The sequence below is a fragment of the Sprattus sprattus genome (assembly GCF_963457725.1).
Source record: "Sprattus sprattus genome assembly, chromosome: 1".
Classification (NCBI taxonomy): domain Eukaryota; kingdom Metazoa; phylum Chordata; class Actinopteri; order Clupeiformes; family Clupeidae; genus Sprattus; species Sprattus sprattus.
Genome location: NC_137920.1, coordinates 11,026,197 through 11,046,196, shown reverse-complemented (window position 1 = coordinate 11,046,196; position 20,000 = coordinate 11,026,197). Strand labels below are relative to the sequence as shown.

Sequence of the window (20,000 nt, the reverse complement as noted above, 5' to 3'; positions counted from 1 at the left end):
ATCCTTAATGCACCTTTAAAAGATGGCAGCCACAAATTGAAATCATTATTTCAATTATTTGAATCATTACAGCGCCGCCCACAATTATTGCCACCTAGTGAATATTAGCAAACAGGCTATGAAAAAATGTCTTTGCTGTTTATCCTCTTGGTTTTCCACTCAAAATATTCATAAAAATCTTACCTTTTCATTGAGGTAAAATAAAAAAAAAAAACTTAAATGTTGACATTAAATAAATATTATTCTCCAAAACATGTGTGCCACAGTTATTGGCACCCCTTAATTAAATGTTTTGTGCAGCCTCCCTTTGCCAAGATAACAGCTCTGAGTCTTCTCCTATAATGCGTGATGAGGTTGGTGAACACATGGCACAGGATCTGAGACCATTACTACATACAGTATCTCTCCGGGTCCTTCAGATTCTGAGGTCAACGCTTGTAGACTCGGCTTTAGCTCATCCCACAGATTTTCTATGGGGTTCAGGTCGGGGGAGTGTGATGGCCATGGCAAAACCTTTATTCTGCAGTCGGTGAACCATTTTTGTGTTAATTTTGAGGTATGCTTCGGATCATTGTCCTGCTGGAAGGTCCAACCATGGCCCATTTTAAGCTTACTGGAGGGGGCCGTTGATACAATGTATTCTAACAAGATGTCCAGGGCCTTTGGAAGAAAAACAGCCCCACAACATCAAAGATCCACCACCATACTTCAAAGTGGGTATGAGGTGCTTTTCTGTATGGCTATCTTTCGGTCTACGCCATACCAACCTTTGTTTGTTGCCAAAAAGCTTTATTTTGGTCTCATCTGACCATATAACTCGGTCCCATTGAAAGTCTGACTTACATTTGGCAAACTGTAGGCACTTTAGTTTGATGTTGATTGACAGCAGAGGCTTTGGCCAATAATTGTGGGCGCCACTGTATATTGACTAATTTGAACCTATTTATTTGAACATTATTTGAACCTATTTGTTTGCATCTCTGAAGCATCACCTATTTTAATAAGGCCTAGCTGAGTGGTCTTGTTTGCATGTTTCTTCACTTGTTTTGCCATCTTTTGGGTCTATTCTGGTTTTATTTCCTTGCTTGTTTGCTGTACACAAATAGGCCTAGGCCTACTGCAATTCAGTTCCTTTGTTACAAAACTCTTTTGGATAATAAATCCCTTTTGACTAAAAATGCTGTGTGTGGTTTTATGTTGTTTTCTGGTGCACAATAAAAATTGTATGCAATATCTAGAGTTTAGGACTTTAGTTTAGTTAGAGATTTTCTTTTATTCATTTCTAGGCTTCCATCTGTAGCAGGTGCTGATGTTGCTTTTTGTGACACATAACAATCACTTATTAATTAGAATTATAGGATTATAGATTCAATTAGCCAAATGGAAGATAGATTAGCTAAAATTAGCAGGATGTTTGTTGGGCCCCCTACCCGTTACAAAATACTTCCCCCAGGACAGTGGTAGGCTCCAAGGAGAGCTCAGTGGACTAATTAAGCCCAATGGGAAGGTTGCCTCATGTTCATGGCCTCATGGCCTTTTGAGAGACAGACAGGCAGAGAAAGGTGTGAAGAGCGGTATAAAACACTGCAAAACATGGACTGCCGTACATGGAGCCCAACATGGCCGCCAAAGGTTGTTGTCATGGATATGGGTCACGTGACTGAACACGCCTCATAGGATTATAGATTCAATCAGCCAAATGGAATATAATAATAAATAATAATAATTAATTTTATTTTGAACGCACTTTTCATTCCAAAGAATCTCAGAGTGCCTGTATAGATTAGCTAAAATGAGCAGGGTGTTTGTTGGGCCCCCTACCTGTTGCAAATACTTCCCCCAGGACAGTGGTAGGCTAATTAAGCCCTATGTGAAAGTTGCCTCATGTTCATGAGGGAGAGCCTTTTGAGGAGAAACAGGCATGAGAGGCAGACAAAGGTGAAGGAACAAAGAAACCACTTATCTGTTGTGAGAAGGTGAAGTTGTTGGTATCTAGATGTGTGGATACTGTTTTTGTACCTTGTCTTTGTGCCTTGTATTCATGCCTAGTTTCTGTGCCGTGTTCATTGTGCCAAGTCAATGTGTTTAGTTTATGTTATTATTTTCTGTGTTGCTAATTAGGGTACTTAGTGTTGTGCTCTGTACATAGTTTGGGCCTAGCTTGGGCCTTGACAAGGTGCCGGTATTTGGGCCTAATCGGCCAAGCAGTTGCGCAGGGTACATCTGTCTGTATTTTTGATTTATGCATGTTTGTTTTGTTTGATTTATGCATGTTTTGGGGAGAGTTCCCCCAGTGTAAATAAATAGATACATATTGTTATAAGAAAGCTACCATCTCCTGTGCTGTGTTTTCCCCACATCTTCACCAAGTCCTGTCACCACATCCCAAATAACGTGGGGTGACCGGTCGATCCCTGCCTTTCGTGTGCGCCTTTTATCCGCTGCACGTCACGTCTTTCTTGCGTTTTTTAGGCGCGCTTAAAAGTTGAAATATTCTCAACTTTTCAGCACAAGGCGAGGAGGCGCACCGCTCATCAATGTCACACTCGGCCCAGGCAGGTTGCGCACACAGCCCCGCTCCACAGACGCACCAGGCTGTTTTGCCCACCCCATGCTTTGCCAAGGCGTTTTGCTAGTACACACACACACACACACACACACACACACACACACACACACACACACACACACACACACACACACACCTTGGCACAGATGCTGGCTGCGCTGACGATGGGGAAGAGGGAGTCAGCTTTGGGTCTGACCGTCACCTCTATGCCAGGGAAGCGCTGGGACAGCTTATCCTGGTACTTCTCTGCAGGGCCCACGGTGTCCACAAACACCTGCACAGCACACACACACACACACACATTAACACACACACACACACACACACACACACATTAACACACACACACACATTAACACACACACACACACACACCTGCAGGGCCCACGGTGTCCAGAAACACCTGCACACACATCATGATACCAGGCTGCCAGACACAATTACTCAAAAGAGGCATACAAGGCATACATGGCAACACACACACACACACACACACACACACGCGCACGCACACTAACACACACAAGCACACACACACACACACACACACACAGACACACACACAAGCACACACACACTAACACACACACACACTAACACACACGCACGCACGCACGCACACACACATTCACTCACACACTCACACACAGAAAAAGATCTGGGGTACCTCTTTGAGCTGCACTCCTGAATCCAGAGCGTACTGCACCAGCCCAATAGCAGCATCATGAGACAGAGCATTCAGATTATACTTCGTCCTGAGAGAAGAGAGAGAGAGAGAGAGAGAAATTTACAATACACATATTGAGACACTGCAGCATACAGTTGGAAATGGTGTGTGTGTGTGTGCACCTCTGCAGCATACTAATGGAGATGGTGTGTGTGTGTGTATGTAGGTTAGCATATTCTATTATATGTGTATTACATGTTATATGTATATACAGTTTAGTATTATATGTATAGGCTGTTATGTGTATATTTGTTAGTATTACATGTTGGTTGTTATATGTTTAGCATACTGCATTGTATATTTAGTAAGGTTATTAAGGTGACTATATGTTTATTAAGTGTAAATTATGTTCAGAGTACTTGTACAGAGTGTACGTCATGTTTTGTTCTGTTATACTATGTTATGTTATGTTACACTTAGGCGGTGCCTTGTCTTAAGAATTTCAGTGCCCTGTCTGACCCTGTTACATGTTGTGCATCTGTCCAATAAAAGACTTGTAACTTGTAACTTGTGTGTGTGTGTGTATGAGAGTATGTTTGTGTGTGTGTGTGTGTGTGTGTGTGTGTGTCTGGCTATGAGAACATGACTGTTTGGGTGTGTTTGCTCAAGTATTTGTGTACAGACAGTGTGTGTGTGTTTGTGTTTGTGTGTACCTCTGCAGCATGCTGGTGGAGATGGTGTTGGGGGAGATCACCTGCAAAGCCCATCCCACAAAGCTCTTGGCCTCGTCCAGGTTGACAAACAAACTCTCTCTCTGCTCCTCCGTCAGAGTCTTAGAGTCTGAAAAACAAATACACAAACTAAATATCAAACAAATAACTAAATAAACAAACAAACCGACAAACAACTCTCTCTCTTCCAACTAGGCCTTCAGTGTCTCCACCACTGAATCAATACTTACAGCGGCACGGGTGTATTTTTAAGTTTTTTAAATGTCAGTTAGTGGTCACAATCAGTGCTATAGCCTCTAAATACTTGTCTCATATCATATTGTTGTGACGTCACATATTTTAGTAGAGCTCACAGCACCCCCGGCATGGAAGAGGTTCCAGCGCGCCTGCATCAACAAAACAACAACAACTAACAACAACACTAACAAACAGGGAGCAGACCACACAGACAGACCTGCCACTTTCAGCGCCTTCAGGTCCTCTTTCTTGGATACCGGACAGAAACATATCCCATAAACCATCGGGCCTGACAAAGAAACACACGGATACATAAATAATCACAAAAATAAATGAAGACATAAATAAACAAACGTCAATTCCGCAGTGGATGATGTCTAACCCTTGTTTGCCCACTTTGTTTCTATCTGCAAACTCAAAATGTACTGCCATGTTTCTTTGAAAAGACCAACTTGACCATGGCGATCTTCTTCATTCTTGTTACAATTTGGATGATAAAAATACTGCTTACTGTTTTGTTCACTGGCTAATTTGTGTAAGGAAGCGTGTTGCTTCCGCTACTAGCCCCGGGTCGGGTGCTTGTCGCTTAATTACAATGCATCGAGTTAGCATGGACAAGAAGGGTGGGTGTGTGCAACAGCGGTGGACCACCGACCTAACACTGGTCCTCGGCCGGCTTCATCGATGCCCAGGCAGCAGTCATCGGTCTTGCATATGTCGGGAATGGCGGAGGAGAGGCGGCAGCTGACGGTGTTGTCCGCTTCAAACTGACCGAGGTCCATGGTGACTGGCGCGGTGTGAAGACGACGGCGCTGCCTATCCGCTCACAGTGCTGTACCACACACAGCAACATGCAATGTTAAGATTAGTTTGAATCCAGAGAACAGATAACTCACACGCAAATGTGTAACGGTGGTGGGGAAAGGCATAACAACCAAATAGTATTCAAACAGATTTATGTGAGGAAGGGTATCTGGTTGCAAACCTGTGCTCACAATACAGACAAAATGACAACATTTAAACAACAATGTTATTACTAATGTATCAACTACTGTTAACTAAGCTAGATGGCTAGCTAATGTTAACTAGCACAATGGCCAAACTCGCCGTGTCAGATCAGGCATGCACTTGAACAAGTGAACAAGTACAATAGGTTGGCTGGTCTCTTTGACGTAAGCAGTCAAATAATGTGTTTCGTTTGTTGGAATCCGACAGTAATTTGTGCTAAAATGTGTTCCAATAAAGCACTTTTAAAACGGAATAAACCACAGGAAACTCACCCTGCCCAGCGTTTTTCAACTATATTTGGCGCGAGTACGACGTCAACATGACATTTGACCCGACCCATTGCCATATGGGAAATGTAGTTGTCATTATTTACTAACCTTTCTGAGCCAAATGGATACATAAAAATAATTCTTAAAACGAGAAAGAACATTTCACATTTTAAAGAAAATGTATATGAATATTTCCTGACACAAATGTCTTTTTAATTTAATTTGACGAAGCTCATCGCTTATAAAACTCTTGCTCCGCCTTGTGACGCCCCCTCGGCTTGTACCGGCGGTGAAACTGACAGACACAATCAACCTCCTTCGCCGGGTGTGCTTCAAAGGAGTCTGGTACCAACCTACGTCTTCTCAGCTTGCCTTTTGTCTTTGCAGCGGAAAAAAAGACCGTAAGTCCGAAAAGTTGTTATGTGTGCACTATATACTATTTACTTGCTGGGCACAGAATTAATTTGAAATGCAAAGGGCGCTGTTTGTGCATGCTTTAACGCCAATCAGGATTTCGCTCACACACAAAAGACCACGCATGTTCAGGTCATGCTATCCTATGCAACGGCCAAGTTCACGGTAGCTAGCTAGCCACCTAGTGCATATATACGCTTTTATCGCCTATATTATGTCATTTAGAGTTGGTTAAGGTTATGTTCTGCATTAAGTGCTTGTATACGGTGACTTCGTTATTCAAAGGTTTTACAGTCTGCAGTCTTATAAGCTAGCCAAGTCGGCCGCACATTGTTTCAACTCTGGTACAGACGGCTAGCTAGCTTATCCTACTAGTTATCGTAGACATTAGGCATAGCTGGTGAGTTAACGTTAGCCCTGTCATTCGCCGTGTGAGGAGCTTCCTCGGAATGATAAACACTAATTCAGACATGTTATGTTAGAAGATATATTAAAGACATAAAAGCTACAATCTGCAATGATGGATGGAACATGAACTACAATGCTAGACTGGCCTGTGCTACCACGACTTGTGTACGGAGGGCCTAAAACGAATTTGTATTTTTGTGAGCGTGGATTCTTGAAGCCTCATTCAACGACCCAGTCCTCTGTTTGTCTAAAGAGCAAAGTCCCTTCTGCCATTAGTACCGTGAACTTGAGTTGAGACGACAGAGTATCGTTTTAGAACAAAATGTTTTTTTCTTTGTCAATTACTGTGCTAGGCTTAAACGAGACCTGCACAGCTTCCGATTAAAGTGGTACTGAACTGAAAATCTCAAAGAAACCCGTTAGAGCATGCCCCTTCAAAATTTCCGTTAGACATTTCTACAGCGATGCACATCAAACCGAACCCATTACAACACTTTGAGGAAGGTTTAAACCAAAAAGATATGGTGTTAACTTGTATGATACAAACGAGGAGGGGGTCGCTAAGGATTTATGTGAATAGAAATTGGCTCAATCCTTCAAAAGCCTATTGTTCCTCCCCCTAAGCTTATCGACCCACTGACGTTCATGTGACCGCGAAAGGGGGGTGAGGGCGACAGAGGGAACTTTCTAGAAGAAGCGATGTTTGCTATTCAGCATCCAATCTCAAGGTTGCCTGGGGAATTTTTTTTTTCATCCTCTTTTTATTTCCCCCCTTGTACATTTGAAGACAATTACCCCATTTTGGGTGTTTATCGCACTGGCGTCTAACATTTCACCGGCAAATATGCAAGAACAGGTGGTTGTCTTGTGAAGTGAGCTGGGCTGAAATCCCACCCTGTAGTGAAATACTTTCTGCTCTCAGGATTCTTGTGTAATGTACGTTTCTCTCGGCAGTAAAGTCTGTCCATCACATCCTCTGGAAACGCTTAGATCAGTATTCTTATGTAACGTACGTTTCTCTATGCAGTAAAGTCTGTCCATCATGTCGTCTGGAAACGCTAAGATCGGGCAGCCCGCCCCTCAGTTCAAGGCCACCGCTGTGGTGGACGGCCAGTTCAAGGACGTCCAGCTGTCCGACTACAGAGGTGTGTGTGTGTGTGTGTGTGTGTGTGTGTGTGTGTGTCGTCCGACTACAGAGGTGTGTGTGTGTGTGTGTGTGTGTGTCTTGTCCGACTACAGAGGTGGGTATGGGCGACTGACGTAATCTCTGCACCAGACCCCTGTCAGTGAACTCTTAAGGGTAGTCTGACCCCATGACCGACCGTGTGTGGGGGTGTCTGTGTGTCTCTATGTCTCTGACTGTCTGTCTGTGTATGCATGTGTGTCTATGTGTCCGTCTGTCTGTGATTGTGTGTGTGTGTGTGTCTGACTTGTAAAAAAAAAAAAAAAAAAAAAAAGACTGGATCATAGAATACAGGACATGTGCATATGTGGTTAAAACACACTCTCACACACACACATCCATACACACACACATCCATACACACACACACACATCCATATACACACACAGACACACACACATCCACACACACTCACTCATGCACACACACACACACACACACTTACACACACAGCTCCTCATGTCTTCCTCTGTGTCCTGCCTGCAGGGAAGTATGTGGTGCTGTTCTTCTACCCCCTGGACTTCACCTTTGTGTGTCCCACGGAGATCATCGGCTTCAGCGAGCGTGCCGGCGAGTTCCGCAAGATCGGCTGTGAGCTCGTCGCCTGCTCCACCGACTCCCACTTCAGCCACCTGGCATGGTCAGTGTCTGTGTGTGTTTGTGTGTGTGTGTGTCTGTGTGTTTGTGTGTGTGTGTGTGTGTGTGTGTGTGTGTGTGTGTGTGTGTGTGTGTGTGTGTGTGTGTGTGTGTGTGTGTGTGTGTGTGTGTGTGTGTGTGTGTGTGTGTGTGTGTGTGTGTGTGTGGTTGGTTTACATTCTCTCAACTAGGTCCACTGCTAGCAACCTGCTTACTGGTGTGCGTGCGATTTTTGCAATCAGTTCCATTAACGCAAGTGAATACCCCAGGTCTAAATAAGCCAAGTTTACACACTGACCTATTACACAGCTGAATCCAAAGGTAAACTGACGAGTCATCCATCCAGACACTTGAGTGTACACACACACACACACACACACACACACACACACAGAGATTGACTACGGACAGGCCTACTACTTAATGATGAGGAAATGTCTTGGACAGTCGAGCCTCATGGTAACAAAAGAGTCTGCAGACTTGTGAGGACAGTATAGGCGTGCACATACGCTCTTTCTCACACACACACACACACACATGTACGCTCACTCACAAACTCACACACACGCACGCACTCACTCACTGCACACACACTCATTCACACACTCACTCCACGCACGCACACTCACTCACTCACTCAGACCCGGGCTCACACTCTCACTCCGCACCCACGGCCGTTGAGAAGTTTAGACTTTGGCACGAGGTTATCAGTCGTGGTGTTGCTGACCTGGTGTGAAGAGATAAAGCAGCGGTTAGCCGCGTAGCGCCCATCAGCCCATCACAGATATCGCCAGGGCAACGGTCACTCGCGTCCCAAGAGCTCCAACTCCAGCTGCGCTAGACGGATGCCCAGCTGGGGAGTATTCTATCATCTTCTCGGGTGTTTGTAATAAGTGTTCCTGTGTTCTCACTCCTGTTTCACGGTATCCTTGGAGACTAGGATGGGGCTTCTCTTCCTCCTCCGTGTCCCTTTGTGACATCACTACCTTTGCTTCATGTGAATTTTAACATGGCGGTGTGTTATTGGTTCAAGCAGTTGCTTCAACTACAGGGTCGAAAATTAGATTTGTATCTATTTATTTATTATTTTCTTTACTTTCTATCCCTCTCTGAAAGGATTATTGGTTCAGCAGTTACTTCAACAACTGAGTTGAAACGTTTAATTTGTTATATGTAGATTAAGGCAGATTGGAATTTTGAGTTTTTGTTTATGTATCTTTTTTTTAATTATTATTTTTCCTTCCTTTCGATACCTCTCTGAAAGAATTATTGGTTCAGCCGTTACTTCAACTACTGAGTTGAAACGTTTAAATTGTTAACAGATTTGTTTTTGTTTTCTTTCCTCTCCCTCCCTGCTCTGACAGGATCAACACGGCCCGTAAGCAGGGAGGCCTCGGCCAGATGAACATCCCCCTGGTGGCCGACCTCAACCACGCCATCTGCCAGGACTACGGCGTCCTCAAGGAGGGCGAGGGCATCGCATACAGGTCAGGACCCCCCCCCCCCCACACACACACACACACACACACACACACACACACACACACAGGCATCGCCTACAGGTCAGGACCCCCAGGCTCTGTGTGTGGATGTCAGGGTCTGTGTTGTCAGGGGGTCAGTGTGTTGATGTCAGGGTCTGTGTTGTCATCATATCATTGACAACGCCATTACTGTTGAAGATGATTTTAATCTCTCCCTCTCTATCTCTCGCTATCTCTCTCCCTCTCTATCTCTCTCTGTCTCACTACCTCTCTACCTCTGTCTCTCTCCCGCTCTCTCTTTCTCTCTCTTTCTCTCTCCCTCCCTCTCTCTCTCTAACTCTCTCTTTCTCCCCCCTTCTCTCTCTCTCTTCCTCTCTCTACCTCTCTTCCTCTCTCTCTCTCCCTCACACTCTCAATTCAATTCAAAGCAGCTTTATTAGCATGAATGTTTTTTAACACTATTGCCAAAGCTGATTCAACACATACATATTACATGCACATACAGAAGGACAAAAACAAAATTACCTCTCACAGGCCAGGCAAAATTGAAGACAGGGATTCGGCCAATCTAGTTTATTTATTTTTTACCAAAGCATTTCATTAATTTTATCTGGCACTATTTATTTCTCTGTAACTTGCACTATTTTTACTATTTCTCTTTTAAACTGTTTTAAGGGTTTTTTATTTATTTTATCATGATGTTAATAAGCCTATCAGAACACCAGGTTCTGATACGATGTTGATCATTTTGTATTTATCTTTTACTCCATGTACTGCTCCTGCTGCTTGCTTTTATTGATTTTATGTAAAGCACTTTGAATTGCAAATCTTGTACGAAATGTGCTATATAAATAAAGTCTTACTTACTTACTTACTTACTTACTTACTTAAAAATAGTTAACAAATCAACAAAAGAATATTCCAAAATATAACAACAAAGATACAGTTAGTTTGGCATTCTGTGGCCTTACTGGCTGTCCCTCAGGCTATGGCAGGCTGCCACATATCCAGCAGCTAGATTGGCCAAATCCCTGTCTTCCCCAAGTATGTATGGCAATTTTGCCTCGCCGCCTGTGAGAGTTTGAAAGCCTGGGATGACCAGATTGAATCTATCAAATGAACCTTTTCTAATGGTCTCTCTCTCTCTCTCTTTCTTTCTCTCTCTCTCTCTCTCCCTCTCTCTCTCTCTCTCAGAGGGCTGTTTGTGATCGATGATAAGGGCATCCTGAGGCAGATCACCATCAATGACCTCCCCGTCGGGCGCTCTGTGGACGAGACCCTCCGCCTGGTACAGGCCTTCCAGCACACCGACAAACACGGAGAAGGTGTGTGTGTGTGTGCATCTACCTATGCTCTTAATCGTGTGTGTGTTTGTGTGTGTGTGTGTGTGTGTGCGCTTCTACCTATGCTCTTAATCGGTTGTGTGTGTGTGTGTGTGTGTGTGTGTGTGTGCTTCTACCTATGCTCTTAATCGGTGTGTGTGTGTGTGTGTGTGTGTGTGTGTGTGTGTGCGCATCTACCTATGCTCTTAATGGGTTGTGTGTGTGCTTCTACCTATGCTCTTAATCGGTTGTGTGTGTGTGTGTGTGTGTGTGTGTGTGTGTGTGTGTGTGTGTGTGTGTGTGTGTGTGTCCATCTACCGATGCTCCTAATCGGTCCTGTGTGTGTGTGTGTGTGTGTGCGTGCGCGTATATCTACCTATGCTCTTAATCGTCCAGTGTGTGTATCTGTGTCCATCTGCCCATACCCTTGATCGGTCCATTGACTGTGCTAAGTTTGTGTGTCTGTTCGAGAGAGAGAGAGAGAGATCTGTTTTAACCCTTACTCCTCTTCTAGTGTGTGTGTGTGTGTGGGGGGCCCAGGTTTGGGCGGATTCCCGGTGTGTGTCAGCAGAGCTTGTTGTGTGTAATATCCCCCCCCCCCCCCCGAGTCTCCTTTTGTGACGACAGCTGAAGACGTCAGCCCTAGATTCATATATATATATATATAGGGGCAGCCGTGGCCTACTGGTTAGGGTTTCAGGCCGGAAACCATAGGGTGGCCGGTTCGATCCCAGTAGGAAAAATGTTGCCGGGGGAAGTGGTAGAGCACTGCTCTCCCATGCCCACATCCACGGCTGAAGTGCCCTTGAGCAAGGCACCTAACCCCGATCACTGCTCCCAAAGGCAGCTCACTGCTCTGGGTTATCGGTAACCTCACTTCACTGTGTGTGTGTGTGTGTGTGTCACTTCCCTGGATGGGTTAAATGCAGAGGTGGATTTCAGAGTGTGTGTGTCTACACCACCTCTGCCATAGAGAGGAGTTTCACTCAGAGAGGACTTTCATATGAAGATGTAGATACACACGTGTGTGTGTGTGTGTGTGTGTGATCTGTTCTAAACCCTACTCCGCTTCTCCTCTTCTAGTGTTTGTGTGTGTGTGTGTGTGTGTGAGAGAGAGAGCTCTGTTCTAACCCTTACTCCTCTTCTCTCCTCTTCTAGTGTGTGTGTGTGTGTGTGTGTGTGTGTGTGAGAGAGAGATCTGTTCTAACCCTTACTCCTCTTCTAGTGTGTGTGTGTGTGTGTGTGTGATCTGTTCTAACCTCTTCTCCTCTTCTCTTCTAGTGTGCCCAGCTGGTTGGAAGCCTGGCAATGACACCATCATCCCAGACGTCCAGAAGAGCAAGGAGTTCTTCTCCAAGCAGTGAACCGCCCCTGCAGTCCCCGACCAGAACCCCTGAAGCACTGTCACACACACACACACACACACACACACACACACACACACTCTCCTTATTAAATACTAAAACATGCGGCAACTACAGATCGGTAACACACTCACACATTCATTTCATGACTCACTACCACACACACACTCTCTCACTCACACACACACACACACACACACAATGCTTCCCAGGTTCTTAAAGCACTTGTTGTAACCCCACAGCATAAGTGAGGTGGAGGAGTGTTCAAACAGGCAATTTAGCAGCTAAATCGTCCATCGCTGAATGGCCTTTAGTGGCTCAATAGTCTGCTTTGTGTTTCACTCTCCCCTGGCTCTATGCTGTGACTCTCTCTCCCTCTCCCTCTCCCTCTCCCTCTCCCTCTCCCTCTCCCTCTCCCTCTCCCTCTCCCTCTCCCTCTCTCTCTCTCTCTCTTTTTCTCTTTGTAGTTCTGTTTTCTTTTCTCTGGTGTTCCTTGAAAAGCGTGGGAGCAGCCTTGAGCTGCCCGCAGTAGTCCAGTGCACTGAACGACATCATGTGTGTGTCTGTGTGTGTGTGTGTCTTTCTCGCTGTCTGACTGAGTAGCTGAATATTAAAACAAGTCAAAAGTGTTTTGTACCTCGCAAGCGTTCTGAAGTCTGACCCAACACGGACGGCGTGTTTGCAGTGTGTTCTACGAATAAACCCAATGGTGTTAACTTCAACATGGCTGATGCTCATTCTGTTATCAACTGTTTTGGTGAGCGATGTGTCTGTCTGTCTTTCTCTCTGTGCACCTGTGCGTCTGTCTGTCTGCCTGCCTGCCTGCCTGCCTGTCTGTCAGTCAGTCAGTCTGTCTGTCTGTGTGTGTGTGTGTGTGTGTGTGTGTGTGTGTGTGTATGAGTGAGAGATCCGTCTCCGTGTGTCATATGGGACCTTACGCACATCTGGGTATTTGCCACCCTGGCTGTTGTGGTTTAGAACGCCCTAAAGGGATGTTGTGGTTTTAGAAATCCCTAACAGGGTGGTGTAACGGGATGTTGTGGTTTAGAACGCCCTAACGGGATGGTGTGGTTTAGAACGCCCTAACGGGATGGTGTAACGGGTGTTGTGGTTTAGAACGCCGTAACGGGGTGTTGTGGTTTTGATCGCCCTAACGGGGTGTCGTGGGTTAGAACACCCTAACAGGATGGTGTAACGGGGTGTTGTGGTATTAGATCGCCCTAACGGGCTGTCGTGGGTTAGAACACCCTAACAGGATGGTGTAACGGGGTGTTGTGGTTTTGATCGCCCTAACGGGGTGGTGTAACAGGGTGTTGTGGTTTTGATCGCCCTAACGGGGTGTCGTGGGTTAGAACACCCTAACAGGATGGTGTAACGGGGTGTTGTGGTTTTAGATCGCCCTAACGGGCTGTCGTGGGTTAGAACACCCTAACAGGATGGTGTAACGGGGTGTTGTGGTATTAGGTCGCCCTAACGGGCTGTCGTGGGTTAGTAGGCCCTAACAGAGTGTTGTGCTTTTGATCGCCCTTACTACTAAATTAGCACGTGAAACTAAATTACTGTTGTGAAGGAATATAATATAGGCGTACTAAATTAGCATGTGAAATAATATAATATGGGGTCCTACATTTTCATGTGAAAGATAATATAGGGGTACTACATTTTCATGTGAAAGATTATAATATAGGGGTACTACATTTTCATTATAATATAGGGGTACTAAATGAACACCTGTGAAAGAATATAATATAGGGGTACTTAATTAACACATGTGAAAGAATATAATATAGGGGTACTTAATTAACACATGTGAAGGAATATAATATAGGGTACTAAATTAACATGTGTTGAAGACTAATGTTGGGGTTATAATGTGTGTGAGAGGGCTGTAGTTACTGAGGGCTGTGAGGTGTGTGTGTGAGAGGACTGTAGTTCCTGAGGGCTGTGAGGTGTGTGTGTGTGAGAGGACTGTAGTTACTGAGGGCTGTGAGGTGTGTGTGTGTGTGAGAGGACTGTAGTTCCTGAGGGCTGGAAGGTGTGTGAGCAGATTCTTTACATTTTCATGTGAAAGATTATAATATAGGGGTACTACATTTTCATGTGGAAGATTATAATATAGGGGTACTACATTTTCATTATAATATAGGGGTACTAAATGAACACCTGTGAAAGAATATAATATAGGGGTACTTAATTAACACATGTGAAAGAATATAATATAGGGGTACTTAATTAACACATGTGAAGGAATTTAATATAGGGTACTAAATTAACACATGTGAAGGAATATAATATAGGGGTACTTAATTAACACATGTGAAGGAATTTAATATAGGGTACTAAATTAACACATGTGAAGGAATATAATATAGGGTACTAAATTAACACGTGTTGAAGACTAATGTTGGGGTTATAATGTGTGTGAGAGGGCTGTAGTTACTGAGGGCTGTGAGGTGTGTGTGTGTGTGAGAGGACTGTAGTTACTGAGGGCTGGAGGGTGTGTTAGCAGATTCTTTAAAGGGATTTAGGCCCCTGTGTGACCTCCTGCTCCCTCCACTGCCCGCCCATCTGTTTGTCAGCATGTAGTTCCTAGGTTTGCCCACTAGATGGAGCGCCGGCATGGAAATTGCATGCTGGTGTGAAGAAATGATCCAGTCAGTCAGCAGCTGAGCGTACAGACCTGTTGAGCTGGTTTAACACACGTGTATCCGTTTAAACTCTTGCTGTGTGACCTTAAACTGGTTGAGTGAACAGTAGCGATACTCCTGTCTTGTTTCATATTCCCTTTGTTTTTTTCCATTGTCTAATTTTAGTCAGAACACACACACTGTAGACCTTTTACGATACAACAACACTGCATAGGGGAGTGTTTGTCTGTGCCTGTGTGTTTTTGAGTGTGTGTGTGTGTGTGTGTGTGTGTGTGCGTGTGAATATGTGTGTGTGTAGACCTGTGGGTTGCATACCTGAGGTTTCAGGTCTCCCTGTGAAACAAACACAATTGAGATAGGTATGGGTTAGTGGTTTAATCTGAAGCCACAACTTTGAATATTACAGACTTGCTGACACACACACACACACACACACACACACACACACACACACATACACGCCCTCAAAAGCAAACACACCTCGGCATAACCTAGTCTGTCTGCCCTATGGACCTTGACTTTATGAGATATTACACAACCCTTTCTGTGACATAAAAGACCTGTTTAAAATAACAGTGTATATTACACTATATGTATAAAAATGTATTTGTGGGCAGCACGCTCGCTGTAGCAATACCAGGTAGCACCAGTCATTATTACACGGAGTTATGATTAGCAGTCATTATGTGTAAGCAGAGTTATGTTTGCGATGTCAGAATGACGAGACATGTTTACTGGTGTATTATGCTGTACTTAACAGAGGAGGAGGAATGCAAAAGATTAGTGTGTGTGTGTGAGAAAGATTGAGAGAGAGTGTCTGTCAGAGAGGGAGAGAGTGTGTGTGAGAGAGAGAGAGAGAGAGTGTGAGTGTGTGTGTTTCACACTCTATTCAGTTACGCTCCATAATTGAGGAGTCATTGCTGCCATCTTCTCTACTTGCAAACACATTCCCTGAACCAGATCACAGATCATAGAACACAGGTCTCAGAACACAGAACACAGAACACAGGTCTCAGAACACAGAACACAGGTCTCAGAACACAGAACACAGATCAGAGAACACAGGTCTCAGAACACAGATCAGAGAACACAGAACACAGATCATAGAACACAGATCTCAGAACACAGAACACAGATCAGAGAACACAGGTCTCAGGTCTCAGAACAGAGAACACAGAACACAGATCAGAGAACACAGGTCTCAGGTCTCAGAACAGAGAACACAGAACAGAGAACACAGAACACAGATCATAGAACACAGGTCTCAGAACACAGAACACAGATCACAGGTCTGACATGAGGGCACAAGCCTGCATTCTACCAGCTCTACATACACGGGTGGCACTCATTTATGTGCGTGTGTGAGAGTGAGGGAGAGAGTTAGAGAAAAGGAGAGAGAGAAGGAGAGAGAAAAGGAGAGAGAGAAGGAGAGAGGGAATGTTGGTGCTGGAGGGGAGGTCAATGGGAACAGTCAAAAGGCAGGTGACCCAGGAACAGAAGATCAGGGCTACTCAGTTAGAGAGAGAGAGAGAGAGAAGGAGAGAGAGAGAGAGAGAGAAGGAAAGAGAGAGAGAGAAAGTTAAAGGCAGACACAGAGTCCTTTCTGATGTGAAATGAGCCCTCTGCCAGGGACAGGATGGGGTCAGGGGGTCCAGCCACGTCATACGTGGTTTATGGTTTTTCTTTAAGTAGGCCTATCCTTGTGTTTATTCTTAAGGTGTATATGCCTATCATTGTGTTTATTCATTATTCTTAAGGTATGCCTATCATGGTGTTTATTCATTTGGTGTGCCTACCCTTGTGTTTATTCATTATTCTTTAGGTGTGCCTATCCTCGTGCTTATTATTAATGTATACCTAGCATTGTGTTTCTTGCTTGTGGGAGGCAATGCACTGGTGTTCTGAATACAATGAGCTTATAGCCCATTTGGTATTGGGATAATGTGTTTCATTTACTGCACCTAATTTGAGTTGTTTTGAGACATGAGAGGGCTGGGTTAACTTTGCTTGGCTTAACTTTGGGCATTGTGCATATGAGCCACTGCTGGATCATGTTGTATGTTTATGAAGTGAGCTGTGAAGAGTATTGTAAAAGTGAATTCCCTCTTTAATGACGTTTTACCACTGTCCACTAATAAACTCTATTCTCTATACGACCATCCGTCTATAAGCTTCCAGGTGATCTGGCAAGTGCCTTCTTAAAGTCAACCATTTGGACGGACAATGAGTAGTTAAAATGCAGTCTGTGTTTATGAATAAAGGGTACTGTCATGTCTGAATACATCCCTTCTTTTGAAACAATATGCTTACAGTTGAAATAAGCTTGGTCACATACGCCTCCGTCACTGTATGTGCGCTCACGTACGCCATTGTGTCCGCCACCAATCTCGCTATTATTTTCTATTCATGACAACCGCTACACATTATGTCAAAGATGACACAGATTTTGGCAGGCTAAAAGAAAACGTTGGCCTTTTGGTTGTGTACATTTACGCTAGTGGAACACATCTCTCTTCATGGGAACTAGGTACAACGTTGTTTTTGTCTCCTCTGTCACTATCTATTTTGGAACTTTCAGCGCTACCTGGAAAATGCCAGCGCGGGTGTATTTTTTACATGAGCGCGAGTTCACTGGTATTGTTTTGGGAACGGAGAGGCTCGGGGAATCTCCCCGCGGCCCCATTCATACGAACGTCAGACAGGAGAGAAAGATTTGCGCGCACGGAGAAAAACATTCTGCGAGGCCCTCTAACTGGTAATGTAGGCGGGGGTTCCCGGCAAACCTACCCTATGACGCAGATCACCAAAACTGCCCATATATGGACCTTGCGTCAGCAGGAAATACGACCCAACGTGGGCTCGTCTGCAACGTCAGAGAAGTTTTTTTCAGTGGTTTCTGTTGCTGGTTAGCTTGGACTTTTAACTATTTAGTGCCTCAAGTGGGAGAATACTTCCGGAAGTCGTTCATAAACACTGTGCACTTGAATCAAACTTTTTCAATACAAATCACACAGAGAGAAAAGTTTAAATTTCCAGTTCGTTTACTTAAATACAAATAAAAAAAACAGTACTTTGTTCAAAAAGTTTAGTCGGGATCAACCTGACAACACATACAATAACTTATTCGACATTCACAAAAGAAATGGTCCAAGTAATACATAACACATACAATTCAAATAAGGACTGAATGTAAAAAAAATTGGCCAACCAAATAAAATGGAAACAAAAACATTATCAAAGCTGAACGCAAGCGCTCCAAGTGTTAACTGTTCGCTTGCCTTTTCGCGCAAGCTATCTCCCTGCTTAACGTTTTTCAAAGGTACCTTTAATCTGATACAGAGTAATTTAATTCTTCAAATAAAAATGTACACAAAATAGAAACGTTTACAACATGTAGGCCTACAGACAACCTAAAACGTGGAATGTTCCTGTGCGTAAACTCAGTGCCGTCAAGCTCTTTGCCTTGACACTTGTAAATAAAGTCTTTTTAAACATGCCTCAAACAAGAGACGTCCAGTGTTAGCTCCTAGCCCCGCATCCACTCCCCACACCCCCCTCAAGTCTGTTTTACACGCTTCAGTATGACTTCATTTTCGGCGTCAGTGCCAGTTGACATCCGCTGTTGACGTGTGTCATCACCTTGCGCTTCAGCTGAGCGACCTGCTCCCGCAGCACCGTGGCCGCGCTCGAGAGGCCAGCATTGTCCGTCTTGAGCACCTTCACCTTGTCCTCCAGACGCGAGATGCGCTCCAGCTTCCTCTTGCGGCACTTGGTGGCCGCCAGTCGGTTGCGGAGCTTCTTGCGCTCGGCCTTGATGCGCTCCTGGTCCTCCATGTCGATGGGGGACATCGGAGGGGAGCCGCCGTCGCTGCTCTGAAGGTCCGGCACCGTCTGCGGCTCCTCCTTGAGCGAAACGAGCTGCCGATGCGGGTGCAGCCCGGTGGCGCCGGTGAGTGCGTGGTGGTGCGGGTGGAAATGGTGATGCGCGGAGGTCTGCTGCGGGTGCTGGTAGTGCGGGTGGTGCGGCAGGTAGCTGATGGTGGTGGTGGGGTAGCTGGCGTGCGTGGCCGGCGTTAGGTTAGTGTTGGGCGCGCAGGAGTTGAGCGTGGTGTAGATGGGGTTGTCGGGGGTCAGCGACGCCGCGAACACCGAGGGCGCTACGGAGCAGGCGGAGACCCCGCCGCCGGTACCGATGGACACGTTCGGAGGCGCCATCTGGTTCATCTTGTGCATCTCGTCCAGAGCTTTGACGAAGCCGTCCACGAAGCCCTCTTGGTCCTCGGTGGTGCCCCGGCCGACGCTGTGGTGGTACCCCGACAAATACTGGCCCGGCGTGGGCGTGGTGGTGATAACACCGTTGCCGTTGATCAGCCTCTCGAGCTCAGGTGAGGCGAGTTTGAGCGATGTCGGGTCCGGGTTGGCCGAGGCGAAGAAGTCCGAGTCGGTGGGCGCGCGCAGGTGTGTCTTGTAGCTCCGGTATGGCTCGGCGAAGGTCACGTTCATGTTCTGCTTGAGGAACTTGAAGTCGTGCAGTGCAGCAGCTTCTGAGTGACCGTAAGCAGAGAGAAAGGAGTCATCATAAAACGGCTGCTCCATTTTGGTGGACATAGGCTACGGTTTGCAATGTTCACAAAGTAGACTACGAGAAGACAGCAAAGTCACAGAACACCGACTGGAGTAAAAACACTCAGCCGGACTTTTCCAGGTTTAAAATCAACTTTAAAAACTCTTGTCAAGTCACCAAAAAAGCCCCGTAATGTTCCGTAATGTTTTAACACTTGAAGCCCAGACTCTTATCAAAGAAGAAAAAGGAGGAAGGTTCCAAAGTAGTATAACGCTACTGTACCAAGTAGATTTGTGCTGCTGACACGTTTTCTTTGACTGTCGCGTCAAACTGAAGATCCGTTGTCTGACTGTGAAGTGATCGCAGTTTCCGCGATTTAACACAGGGGCTTGTTACTCCGAGGGCGAGAATACAACTTAATCACAGCCTTTGCCGCTCGCACAGTTATATACGCATATCTCATAAAAATAAAAAGGTCCGTGATTGGTCGAGCGTTCT

General features: G+C 45.2%; 3 protein-coding genes across 3 annotated transcripts in view; 1 reads left to right on the top strand and 2 right to left on the bottom strand.

Annotated features, from left to right (window-relative positions):
• Window positions 1-5,509, bottom strand: part of rnaseh2a (ribonuclease H2, subunit A) — a 7,830-nt gene extending 2,321 nt beyond the window's left edge. The window contains exons 1-6 of the mRNA XM_080859433.1: window positions 5,485-5,509; window positions 4,860-5,036; window positions 4,422-4,493; window positions 3,950-4,076; window positions 3,237-3,324; window positions 2,706-2,843 (exon numbers count right to left, since the gene is read on the bottom strand). Of these exons, the coding sequence (XP_080715559.1) occupies window positions 2,706-2,843; window positions 3,237-3,324; window positions 3,950-4,076; window positions 4,422-4,493; window positions 4,860-4,986 (552 nt within the window). The 5' untranslated portion in view covers window positions 4,987-5,036; window positions 5,485-5,509. The remainder of the gene's footprint in view (window positions 1-2,705; window positions 2,844-3,236; window positions 3,325-3,949; window positions 4,077-4,421; window positions 4,494-4,859; window positions 5,037-5,484) is intronic.
• A 255-nt stretch (window positions 5,510-5,764) lies between these two features.
• Window positions 5,765-13,012, top strand: prdx2 (peroxiredoxin 2). Its single transcript, XM_080836693.1, has 6 exons — window positions 5,765-5,882; window positions 7,331-7,448; window positions 7,974-8,127; window positions 9,488-9,610; window positions 10,799-10,929; window positions 12,208-13,012. The coding sequence occupies exons 2-6, from the start codon at window positions 7,346-7,348 to the stop codon at window positions 12,288-12,290; spliced, it is 594 nt and encodes a 197-aa protein (XP_080692819.1). The 5' UTR covers window positions 5,765-5,882; window positions 7,331-7,345; the 3' UTR covers window positions 12,291-13,012.
• Window positions 13,013-17,967: 4,955 nt separating this feature from the next.
• Window positions 17,968-19,895, bottom strand: LOC308377585 (transcription factor JunB-like). Its single transcript, XM_080854301.1, has one exon. The coding sequence runs from the start codon at window positions 19,544-19,546 to the stop codon at window positions 18,515-18,517; it is 1,032 nt and encodes a 343-aa protein (XP_080710427.1). The 5' UTR covers window positions 19,547-19,895; the 3' UTR covers window positions 17,968-18,514.
• Between the last annotated feature and the right edge of the window lie 105 nt (window positions 19,896-20,000).

What these genes read in the sequence shown, in the direction of transcription:
- prdx2 (XM_080836693.1), top strand. Translation starts at nt 7,346, where the DNA reads ATGTCGTCTGGAAACGCTAAGATCGGGCAGCCCGCCCCTCAGTTCAAG. An exon ending in CACTTCAGCCACCTGGCATG is followed by an intron (nt 8,128 to 9,487) that starts GTCAGTGTCTGT and finishes CTGCTCTGACAG; the next exon opens with GATCAACACGGCCCGTAAGC. An exon ending in GGCGAGGGCATCGCATACAG is followed by an intron (nt 9,611 to 10,798) that starts GTCAGGACCCCC and finishes TCTCTCTCTCAG; the next exon opens with AGGGCTGTTTGTGATCGATG.
- LOC308377585 (XM_080854301.1), bottom strand. Translation starts at nt 19,546, where the DNA reads ATGTCCACCAAAATGGAGCAGCCGTTTTATGATGACTCCTTTCTCTCT.